This window comes from Kryptolebias marmoratus, linkage group LG9 (assembly GCF_001649575.2).
Source record: "Kryptolebias marmoratus isolate JLee-2015 linkage group LG9, ASM164957v2, whole genome shotgun sequence".
NCBI classification, from domain to species: Eukaryota; Metazoa; Chordata; class Actinopteri; order Cyprinodontiformes; family Rivulidae; genus Kryptolebias; species Kryptolebias marmoratus.
In genome coordinates, this window is record NC_051438.1 from 20,126,095 (window position 1) to 20,137,449 (window position 11,355).

Here is an 11,355-nt window from a genome sequence, read left to right on the forward strand (position 1 = left end):
GGCCACATCAGATACTGCACCCCTATGTTCAGGTATAAACAAGTCCATTTTTATTTATTTAGCTTTATAGACGATACACAACTAGAAGCATTTAACTCAGAAAATGCACAAAAAAGAAAATAAATTACGATGTAATCAAACATAGTAAACTCTGCTTTTAAACAGAAGGAAACACGTTGTCATGGATACATGAGATATGCTGCTGCTGTATTTATTTTATTTTTGTGCCTTGACAATCTTTGAATAATAAAAAATAAATATAAATAAAAACAAAACAAACAAAAACCAGGAAACTGCCTGTAGGATAGAGGTTTACAAATGCTGTAAAGAAAATTTGTCTAAAACCAATTTAATCTAATAAACTATTAATTTAAAGTTTATTTTTTTACATTTTCAGTCAGAGCTGCCATTTACTTCTCACAAATTCATTATTTCTGTTTTACTGTAAACTTCATATCTTGTTAAATTAATTTATTTCAGTTTTTTTTCCTGTTGAGACATAAATAGTTGCAGAAATAAATTATTATTCTTACTAAGAGCAGAAGGACACCATTAAATCAGACTTTAGGTTGTGTAAGTTACAACAAACTTCATTAACTGAGGAAATGTTTTATTTAAAAATAATACAAGACAAATGGAAGATACACGACAGCGATTAAACACGAACCAATAAATGAGGTAAAAAGCAGAACTGCAGCCAGATAAAACACCAAAAAAAAACCCACTATAATTCAAGCGGTAACCACCACATGTTCCCCCCGCATTTCAGATTTCCAGCTCTGCTGTTTGAGTTTCATTTCAGCTGCTCCGGTCAACATCAACAAGAAAAAAAATCCCTCCAATCTTTCTCCGATTGGGAAAAGTTTCCCTTCAGGTTAAAACCAAGGATCTGACTGCTTCACCGACCCCCTGAGAGCAGCTGCCTCCACACAAGCACCATCATAATGAAAATCGTCACGAGAGCAGAGAAGGCCAGCAGTGTTTTTGTTTTTTTTAGCCCCACACAACAGAACATTCAGGTCGCGCTCACACAGTGAGCCTGTTTCATGAACGTGGCAGCTCGGTCACACTCCAACCACAACAAAAGCATCTCACTGCTTCAGCTCAATGATACACTCGATAAATGTGTTGTTTGCTGTGCAAAACATGTGTAAACAATCATGCATCTTAAATATATTAATAGAATTTACTTAAATACTCACACTGCTTGCAGTGCTGTGATGAACATAAATAAAATATAATCCATTTACAAAATCAGAATGAAAAAGCAAAAACTTCTGAATAACACTGGTTGTTAGAATATTAGATAAATATATTCAGCTTTTCTGATGCACGTTTCATTCATTTTTTATGTCAGACATCAATGACTTTAATCCCATTTATGTTAAGACTGAAGTTTTACGTTAGAAACAAGTCCTAAAGTCTGAACTTCGGGCATCTTTCATGTTTAAAAGTGCATTAAGGTCTGAGATCAAATCTTTCTTTGAATGACGACTGAGTCGTTTGGTAATTGCCTGAAATAAACAACAAACCGAATATATGAAGGAAAGACGGGAGAAGCTGGGAAGGAAAAGTATTTTGATCACAAAGAGGAGACGCTTAAAGTAACTTTTTATCCCAACAAAGTTTGTCTTTGTTTTCGCTCTCTAAATTTCATGCGATGCCTCGGGTCAGAGGAGTGCTGTTGCACAGCCACAGGTAGAAACGTCGACGTTTTTAAATCAACGTTACTACGTCAAACAGCTGCTGAGTGTCACCAAAGGCCTGGAGGGGTGATTGAAATTCATCTCAACATTCATATAAGACGTTTCCGCATGCTTCCTGTACGATAATAACCCCCTGCAGACATCTTGTCTTGGCTTGAAGGTTCAGCTTCATAAAAACAAACACGTCTCTGATATCCTCCTCCTAATGGTTTGTGGCTACGCAAAAAAAATGTTTTAATCAGAACTTTATCAGTTTTTTCCAGTCGCTCTGATCTGATCTGATCTGTTGTCCGGGCTCTCCTGCTAAACTGGAAGTCTGCTGCTCCACCTACATATTCAAGCTGGATCAGAGAGGACCTTTAATTTCTTAAACTGGAAATAAATCAGGCTGAATTTGCTCCGTGAGGCCGGATCGTTTAAAGTAACCTGGAATCCATTTTTATCCTACGTTGGAGTTCCAGGATGTCGGATCGTTCTGAGCTGAGAGCCACAGCGACATGTCGATGTGTATAAATATGCACATATGTAGAGTAGATGGAAGTTTATTTATATAGCTTTTATTTCCTATATTATGTATTTGATCTATTTTGTTTCTTCTGCTTGTTTTTTAGGTGTAGAAGCCTGAGTGTTTGTTGTTAATTGTTAAATCACTTCCCTCATAAATGTGAAAAACCTGCTTTGTAGACGAATCCTTTAGTGCAAAAACAAACAAACGAAAAACAACAAAATGATATACTATCCCTTTATAAAGCTGAAACTTCCTGATAAAACCAGTATGATGTATAATAAACGCTTTGAATGAAAAATCTGACTAATGATGAGAATATTACTTTAGAGATTTAGAAGAAATACTGCAGGTCACTTAAACTGAAATAACTTAAAAAAATAATAAATTTATGTCATTTTAGCTGGAAATTTTAATAGACAAATATCCAGGAAAGTCCCTTTTAATTATAAATATATTTAAATTTGTACACTTTTGGTTTTATTATAAGTGATTTCTTTTAAAACAGAACAGATGTAATGTGTTTCTGATATAATTAAAACGATTTTAATCTACCAGTCAGAGCTGAAGCGTTTCCTCACTCCAAATAATCTGATAATCGTGATAATTTATTGTTTCCAGCTAGTTGAACAAGAACTAGATTTAAAACCTAGAAAACTCTTTTAAAAAGTCTCCAGAGTTACAATGTTTTTAACCAAATTCAGATTGTGGACTTCTTAAAGCTGAACTGTTGACATATACAGATTCATCAGTATTAAATGTAAACAGTCTGATAGGTGTTTTTTTTAAGGGCAACAAACATTAAACTTGTCAGTTTTTGAGATCAGACTAGTTAAAGACAACTAAACAACCTCCGACATGTCTTTGGCATTTCCGTCCTGCAGTTTTTAAGCTTCACAGGCGAGTCAACGATCAATAATCTGCTAAACGAGAGGTGATGTGTAGAAAACAAAAGGAGTGGAGATTATCAGTGTGAAGAAAATGGAGTGATGTGTGAGGAGTTGGAGCTCCGCCTCACGCTCTTCGGGTCACACTAAGACGCTCGGCGTTGCCGGAGGATGAGGGGGCGAGGCGGAGCCGCAGTCGGACGGGCTGCGGCCCAGCAGCAACTCCTTGTCTCGGTGCAGACACGGCCCGGTCATGTCCTGGTTGTGGGAGTGGTAGAGCCGCAGGAAGGCGAGGACGGACTGGGCGAGCCACAGAGCCGTCACGCACCACAGGGACGCCTGAGGAGACAAGATGCCGAACGAGTCAGCTGAGCGCTCGGGATGGAAGTCAAGTTATTCTTTTGAGAATAACCTGTTTTTTTTTATTTTCTCAAAGCAGAAGAAAGTCGATGGTAAGGTGATGCTTACGTGAAAAATAGACACATGTAGTTTGAAATGAACACACATGCACGTGTGGAGCACATGAGAGTTTCAGACTGACTCTTAAAACTTTATCAAGGAGTGTGTGTGTGTGTGTGTCCACCTTCAAATCCAGCTCAAACGTGTAGATATAGAAACCATAAATAGGACACAGGTTTGCTCAGTCTAACCCATTTTAAACAAAACTGGAATGCTTTCATTTAATCGCAGCGTTTTTGACTAAATAAGCTGCTGAAATGGAGCTGAAAGTCCACGTTTCGGTGATGCTGATCAGTTAAATTCAGGAGGTATATGGGAGCTAAAATAAGAGGTTGAAGGTCAAAATAGTTTTCTGTTGTCCCTGAAAGAAAAACCAACAACAATTTGCTCTGCTGGCTGTAGAGCTGATCGAGAAGGTGCCTAGCTGTCCCATAATGTGACAACGGCACTCTTTAATCATGAAAAGCAACGAGTCAGCATCGTGATTTAGCTGCTTCCAAGGCCCAAAATGTGTTGAAGCTGCTGAAACAGAGCTGAACGGTGTGGTGCTGCCAGGGGTGCTCCTACCTGAGCCAGGCTGAGGTCTGTGAAGAAAGTGGAAGTATTCACGTCCAGGTAGAGCGGGACCGACTGAGACTCGGCGCAGCTGGGAGCAAACGAGAGAGAAGGAGGCGACGTCAGGACCCCACAGACTGCCCGCCGGAGCAGAAGAGACCGACGGACGCGGACATACCTGTACGGACGCGTGTTGTCATCGGTGACGGTGTCGCACCAGGAGCTGAACCCCAGAGACAGAATGACGCTGGCGCCGCCGGACAGGAAGAGGACGCACACGCTCATCAGGACCGTAAGGAAGGACGAAAACAGGGTGCTGGGCGGAGAAACACACACCAGACAAGCGTTACAGGTCCAGAAGACTTTCTCTGCTCCTGCTCCTAAAATGTGAAATAAACTCCACCCTGTCAGATTTTAAACCACTTCCTAAAACCCACCTGACATGTTGCCTTTTTATTTATTTTGTGCTTTTATGACAGGTCTGCTTTTACCTTGCTTTGCTTCTTTTTCTTTTTGGTTTTTTTTATTACATCTTGTGACTGCTGTTATGTTTTATTTACTGTAACTGCACAGCGCTTTAGTCCAGGGGGTTAATTAAAGTGCTGTAAAAAATAACATAAAGGTAAATTATGGTAGGACAGTCATTAAATATGGTCATTCCTCGTGGTAATAACTGTTGTTATTAAGCAAACAGACACACAAATAACACTTTAACCCTGCGACTCAAACACTGACTGGATCAAATGTTTTAAAAAAAAACAGAATTATTTGTTTTTGAATCATCCGAATCTTAATGGCCCATATTATTAAAATGCAGAAAATGCTGCTTTTTATTTAATTATATGTGTGAATGCTGCATACTGTGTGCTACTACTGATGAGAGTGGTGTGTGTGTGTGTGTGTGTGTGTGTGTCAGCAGACCCACTCGTCGTGTCGTCCGTGCAGATAGAAGAGGCACCTCCAGCCCTGCGCGGCTCCGTACAGCACCGTGAAAATACCCACGAACGTGGCGAACTGGCAGGCTTCCGGCGGGCCCCACTTCCGCACCACCAGGTGGGACAGCTCCCCGGGCTGCCCCGTCAACTCGGCCCGGCTTTCGGTCCTCCAGTAGCCCGAGGAGAACAGGGCGCAGCGGCCCTTGAAGGCGGAGCCGTTCAGGGCCATCGGGACCACCACCAGCAGCCCCGCCGCGACCGAGAGGCCGTGAGCCGCGCAGTGCGCCAGCAGCAGCCGCCGGTTCAGCTCCATGACGGAGGTCACGCACAGACCGCAGGACGGAGGATTTCAACCCGGACTGAGCTCCGACAGCAGCGCGTGCCACAGCGGTTTCTTCTGAAGTGACCCAGTTTCAGGGAGGGTTCACACGGAGACAGGAGGGCTCACTCCGCCACGAATTCAACGGACCAAATCAAAGCTGATGATGAGCAGATTAGAAATGGATTTAAGTAGAAAGACTGGGTCACCATTCATACTACTGTTTTCCTGTTTATTGCTTGTTCTAAACTGTATTTCTGTTTACTTTCAGCTGTTTCAGCCGTTCATGGATCAAAACTTTCAGCTCGTTCAGGACATTATAGCTGTGACTTTAGATTTTTATAACTGTAGTTGCATTTTTTTACTCATATAAACGCCCTGAGATCCCTTCAGAGCCTTGAAAATCTTTGTATATTTGCTTCATATTTAGCTTTAAGCTACTGTTTAGCTCATTTGAGCTTTTAGCTACTGTTCAGCTGATTTTTGATTTAAGCTACTGTTTTGATCATTTTTGGTTCAATCTACTATCTTGCTCATTTTAACTTTAGGCTACTGTTTTGCTATTTTTAGCTTTTAGATTTATTTTAATGCTATTTTTAACATATTTTAGCTTTTGCTCTGATTGTTTTAACTTTAACAATTCACTTTCAGCTTCTTCAACAAATTTCCATCGGTCATGTAGCACTCAGCATGCTGCATTTTTGCAGAAATGTTACTGTTTTTTAAAAAAATTGCAAAAATAAGGTGGCTGTTGAAGTAATTCATCTCAATATTAAATATTTCCGTTTTTGCTATGCCTTTACCTCTTTATTTTGCAGATTAATACGTAAAAGTATTTGGCAAATAAATTTTAATTAATGTCGTTGCATTGTGATTTATTTATCTTTAAAGTAACCTAAACAACAACACTAAAGTAGGCCTATTAAAGGGATTTAAATATATATTGTCAGCTATAATCCTCATGTAATAGAAAGTGTTATTCCTAAGAAGTGTATTTCTAAAGCACTTTGTTGTAAAAATAAAAATAAACCTTTAAATAAAATATTTTGGGTGAATAATTTCCTTCATGTTTTAAAGTCACTCAGCAAATTCGTAGTGTGAGAGCCTCATCTAACACACATATTTATATAAAAATAAGTCAGATCTTATCAAATATTCATTTATAAGTAAGATATCCTATTAAAATATATAAACAACATAAATCAACTTTTTGGGGGGAAAAACAGTAAAAAGGAGGACCACTTCATTGCCATCGAGTGGGGAAATTCTGTCTGGAGTGGGACATCTGCGTACGCATACGATCTGCAGTACTAGAACTTACTCCACCATTGACGTCATCACGTCGACGTCACGTTTGATCCCTCCAGATGACCTATTTCCATCAGCAAGTAAATAAAAAGCTTTAAGGACCGTCCAGACGGGTCGGCGTCTGCTGGAGCCCGAACCTGGAGACTTGTTTTGTTTATTTCAGTTTAAATTCGTGCAAAATTTAAGAAAAGGCACGTGCTGCGTAAATTATAACCGAATTTAACACGAAATGTTTCAGAATAAAATAAAAACAAAACGGAATCATATTTATTGTGAATAGTTGTTACTTGACCCAAAAACTGTAAACGTATACTTAAAGCTAATCTTGACCTTAAATGTAGTTTTTAATGTTTCGGTTCTGTTGTGGTTTTCTTATAATCTGCACTCTTTTTGTAACTTGTAAACTGTGATTGTTGTACAGAAGGAAGCAGACGACTGGTCTCTTTTATTTCACTTTATTAATGACTATGCTCGTCTGAATTGAAAAACTACTAAAGCTGCCGAAACCCGGGATCGAACCAGGGTCCTTCAGATCTTCAGTCTGACGCTCTCCCAGCTGAGCTATTTCGGCGACGACACCATCAGAACCTAGTGTGAGAATTTCTTTTTATCTACAGATAAATAAACGTTAAATGTGAACATAATTTGTTCGTTTTTATACAGATTTTCCGCCCGAACTTCCGTATGTCAGGTTACGTTGAGGTTGCGCGGTGACGTCATCACGACGCCCACTCTGCGCGCAGTGGCCGACGGGACGTAAGATCAAGAATCGATGGCTGTTGATGGGAATTAGCATCGGTAAGAGGATTATCGCTTCTCGGGGTCGATTCTCGTGACTGGAGCACTCATTTTATGTACGTAACGTCGTCAGTCGCTGCCGTTTAGACCTCAGGGGAAGCTTTTAGGGTTTGTTTCGTGATTTTTCCGACTCTCTCGCGTCCGACGCTGACTCGTAGCTAGCTAACGCTACTCGTCTAACCACCGCTGTTGTGTTTTTGTTTTCGCTTCACCCCTCAGGCCGAACTTCAAGCGACTTTCCCCGTCGTTCCCCAGCCGAGGCAGGGGGTCCGGACCGCCTGAGTGATGATTCTCTGTCCGCTGCGTGAAGATGGATGAGAAGTCCAGCCACCACCACCACCACCAGCAGCGGCTCTTCATCGTCCTGCTCATGGTGCTGATCTTCGGCGTCATCATGGTCCAGTACGCGTGCCCCAGCAAGTCGGAGTGCCAGATGCTGCACCACCTGGGGTCCTGGTTCGCCGTTGGCGGTGCGGATCGTGCCCGGCTCGGCGACAGCAAAGTGGGAGCCGGGCTCCAGAAGGATCCGTACATCGCGGAGGACGGCGCCCTGGCCCGCTTCGTCCCCCGCTTCAACTTCACCGCAGCGGACCTGAGCCGCGTCGTGGACTTCAACATCAAGGGCGACGACGTCATCGTCTTCCTGCACATCCAGAAGACCGGGGGCACCACCTTCGGACGGCACCTGGTGCGGAACATCAAGCTCGAGAGGCCGTGCGAGTGTCACGCCGGGCAGAAGAAGTGTACGTGCTTTCGGCCCGGGAAGAAGGAAACCTGGCTCTTCTCTCGTTTCTCCACCGGCTGGAGCTGCGGGCTTCACGCAGACTGGACCGAGCTGACCAGCTGCGTCCCCTCACGCATGGACTCCAGAGAGACCCACAAAGACCTGCCCAGGTTAGTCAAAAAAAAAAAAAAGAACAGCATCATACATTAAAGGCACTCAATGCAAACTATGACATCAAACTTTAAAAGATTATCTTGACCTACATCAGATGGTGTTGTAGCTTTTATCTGCACCTTTTACTCATCAAATCTGAGCATTAATACATATCAATACCTCAAAATTGTTGGGTGTCTCGACCCTGATACCATAGTTGACCTATTTTAGTCTCTTCAGCTGTTTCTGCAGGTAACAAGTGGTAGTTGGCAACTGCTCACAACTTTTTTAATTTAAGGACATATTAATCGTTGATTTGAGAAAAAACAACTGTGCATATATTATTTCTAAAAGAAAAGAAAAGACCGGCCTTCAAAGACCTTGACACTGAAGCAACTAAATATTTATATGGGTGATTTAAGCAATGCAGTGAAGGATGGCTTTAAACAGCGTCTGCTTTAAATAAATTACCCGAAAATAAATCGTTCCCTAAATGGCACTTTATGCAACACATTTAATTTGAAATAGATCAAAATTTCTTTTAAAACAGACAACAGTGATTATTCCATGTTTTATACCAAGGGTTGTCTAAACAAAAAAACATACGACCATAATGATTTTTTGTTATAACACCATCTTTCACATTATTTACACGTTTGTTTGTTTTTTATCCAGACGTTATTGTGATGGTGACCAAAGCATTTATACATGAAAACGAATCGATTGCAGAGGCTTTTTAAAGCATTTTGAGATGACTAACACAAACCCAATGTTGTCTTCTTTTCTCCCCAGTAGACACTATTACTACATAACAATCTTGAGAGACCCGGTGTCTCGCTACCTGAGCGAGTGGCGTCATGTGCAGAGAGGAGCAACGTGGAAGGCCTCCTTGCACGTGTGCGACGGACGTGCACCGACGCTGTCAGAGCTTCCAAACTGCTACCCGGGAGATGACTGGTCGGGTTGCTCCCTGCAAGAGTTCATGGACTGCCCCTATAACCTGGCCAACAACCGGCAGACGCGCATGTTGGCCGACCTGAGTTTGGTGGGTTGCTACAACGTCTCCGCCATGAGCGACGAGGAGCGCTGGGCGGTGCTTCTGGACAGTGCGAAACGCAACCTGCGAGGGATGGCCTTCTACGGTCTGACAGAGTACCAGCGCAAGACCCAGTACCTCTTCGAGCGAACCTTCAACCTGGAGTTCATCGCTCCCTTCACGCAGCTGAACGGCACGCGCGCCTCCAGCGTCGACGTCCCCCCCGAGACGCAGCGCCGGATCCGCCAGCTGAACCGATGGGACGTGGAGCTGTACGAGTATGCCCGCGACCTTTTCCTGCAGCGATTCCAGGTGGCGAGGCAGCAGGAGCGCAGGCTGGCCAGAGAGAAGCGGCAACAGGAGAGGAGGCGGTTTCGTGGACGGTTCTCAGCAAAGCAGGGGAGGCGGCTGAAGCCCACTGAAATGACACGCAGGACCAGCAAGGAGCATCAGAAGGAGAAGGCGACAGAGACCAGCGTGGAGCCGGAAGTGCTCCTCGAAGACTGGTGGGACCTGGATGAGAACAGTACCGTGGAGGATTACTCAGACAACGTGGAACAGTGGTAGATGTTGCCTGAGTACAAAGCGTGCCAAGTTTTGCCTTGTTTGTTTTCACTAATTCAGGGTATTTTCAGTAAATGCCTTTCTTTTACATTGTTTTTCCACTCTAAACTATTTTAGATGACGCTTTAATTTATTGAAACTGTTTGTATGTCTTTCTTAAAGCTGACGGTTTCATTTAATGCTTTTGTTTTTTTAAGAAAAGTTAAGTTTTATACCTTTCAGTGGCAACACTTAGCCTTCTGCTATATTCTTTTGGACTTTAAATACATTTGAACTCTTATGAGGCTTAAAACAAGATGATTTTTTTCTTGTCACAACTAATGATGTGATATTATATGTTTGTTCATTTAAATTACACTACTTTCTGTGATAACTATCCCTGAGTTTGCCAAATTGTTGTCAGAAATTAGTACATTTTGAAATGTACTTGTGTTTTTAAGTGTCTTTTCAATAGCAGAGGAGAAGAATGGAGTTTTCTTAGATACCTCAATGTGTAGCATTAACAACTAATAATGTAAAATAACAGAATTTGTTTCTTTTTATATATATATTAAATGCTTTTCCACACTGAATTGCAGCTCTGTGTTTGCCATGTTTTATGCTGCACTTGCAATACTGTGAGTCACCAACAGGGAGTGCTCAAGATTTAAAAAATAAATACAGTCATAACCCAAATTATTCCTAATGATAGATAATTTGCAGTCCATATTCTGTGAATAACCATTAAATGGTAAAACAAACATTTAAACTTTTAAAGACATTCTTGATCTTTTAAAGTCAGTTTTTTTTCCTAATACATTTTTAGTTGTGGAAAAATTGAATTTTTACTATTAAGAATGTTATTTTAGATATGTTTCATTTTGACAACTAAGAGTGTCATTTTGACTAAAAGGTAATGCTTTTTTTGATATCTACAAAAGTATTAAGCTTTAGAAGTGTGGTTTAATTCTATACAATAACTGCCTCTCATTAAAAAAAAAAGATAAGTAACATATTTAAGATGAATTTGTGTATTAGTGACAGTTTTAGCTAGTCCTATACATCCCTGCAACACTTTTGGGTTAAATCCGTGTTTTTTATTACTGTATTAACACATTTTTATGACAGTAGTGTGATCATTTCTGAACATCCGCTTGGTTTTATTTTGAAAAACCAAGCAACTGAAAAACAACCTACAGCGTCAAGAAAACCATAAAAGACATAAAAAGGTAAAACACTTGTAACTTTTGTAACATTTTATTCGTTTTTACTCGTTAAAAAACAAAATTATTTGTTGCAGCATTTGTTTAACTGATTTCTAAACACATTTACATTTTAACGGTCAATTAGCTGTTGGCACAAACCGCCATCTTCTACAGTGCTATTAGCCTAGCTAAGATATTATAATAAAGTTAGGTAGAGAATAT

At 41.1% G+C, this 11,355-nt stretch overlaps 2 protein-coding genes and 1 non-coding gene across 5 annotated transcripts; 1 reads left to right on the top strand and 2 right to left on the bottom strand.

Annotated features, from left to right (window-relative positions):
- Nucleotides 1-593: 593 nt before the first annotated feature.
- On the bottom strand, nt 594-5,463 carry zgc:153018 (uncharacterized protein LOC767701 homolog). The gene is made up of 4 exons (XM_017408045.3): nt 5,038-5,463; nt 4,291-4,428; nt 4,125-4,203; nt 594-3,437 (listed from the first exon to the last, which is right to left on the bottom strand). Exons 1-4 carry the CDS (start codon nt 5,358-5,360, stop codon nt 3,240-3,242), a joined length of 738 nt encoding a protein of 245 aa, XP_017263534.1. The 5' UTR covers nt 5,361-5,463; the 3' UTR covers nt 594-3,239.
- A 1,709-nt stretch (nt 5,464-7,172) lies between these two features.
- Nucleotides 7,173-7,245, bottom strand: trnaf-gaa. Its single transcript has one exon. It is a non-coding gene; the product is annotated as a tRNA-Phe (tRNA).
- Nucleotides 7,246-7,318: 73 nt separating this feature from the next.
- On the top strand, nt 7,319-10,521 carry hs6st2 (heparan sulfate 6-O-sulfotransferase 2). Of its 3 annotated transcripts, none has more exons than XM_017408096.3 (3): nt 7,319-7,472; nt 7,692-8,366; nt 9,142-10,521. In XM_017408096.3, the coding sequence occupies exons 2-3, from the start codon at nt 7,783-7,785 to the stop codon at nt 9,950-9,952; spliced, it is 1,395 nt and encodes a 464-aa protein (XP_017263585.1). In that variant the 5' UTR covers nt 7,319-7,472; nt 7,692-7,782; the 3' UTR covers nt 9,953-10,521. The 3 variants fall into 3 exon arrangements, with proteins under 3 accessions (XP_017263585.1, XP_037833511.1, XP_017263586.1); XM_037977583.1 differs by having other exon boundaries at nt 9,145-10,521; XM_017408097.3 differs by having other exon boundaries at nt 7,394-7,528.
- The last annotated feature ends 834 nt before the right edge of the window (nt 10,522-11,355 follow it).

Excerpts from the sequence above, each read along its gene's own strand:
- zgc:153018 (XM_017408045.3), bottom strand. The coding sequence starts at position 5,360 with ATGGAGCTGAACCGGCGGCTGCTGCTGGCGCACTGCGCGGCTCACGGC. Across the intron at positions 4,429-5,037 it reads CTGCACGGACGACACGACGA|CACCCTGTTTTCGTCCTTCC; the intron begins GTGGGTCTGCTG and ends TTCTCCGCCCAG. Across the intron at positions 4,204-4,290 it reads GACAACACGCGTCCGTACAG|CTGCGCCGAGTCTCAGTCGG; the intron begins GTATGTCCGCGT and ends GTTTGCTCCCAG.
- hs6st2 (XM_017408096.3), top strand. The coding sequence starts at position 7,783 with ATGGATGAGAAGTCCAGCCACCACCACCACCACCAGCAGCGGCTCTTC. Across the intron at positions 8,367-9,141 it reads ACCCACAAAGACCTGCCCAG|TAGACACTATTACTACATAA; the intron begins GTTAGTCAAAAA and ends TTTTCTCCCCAG.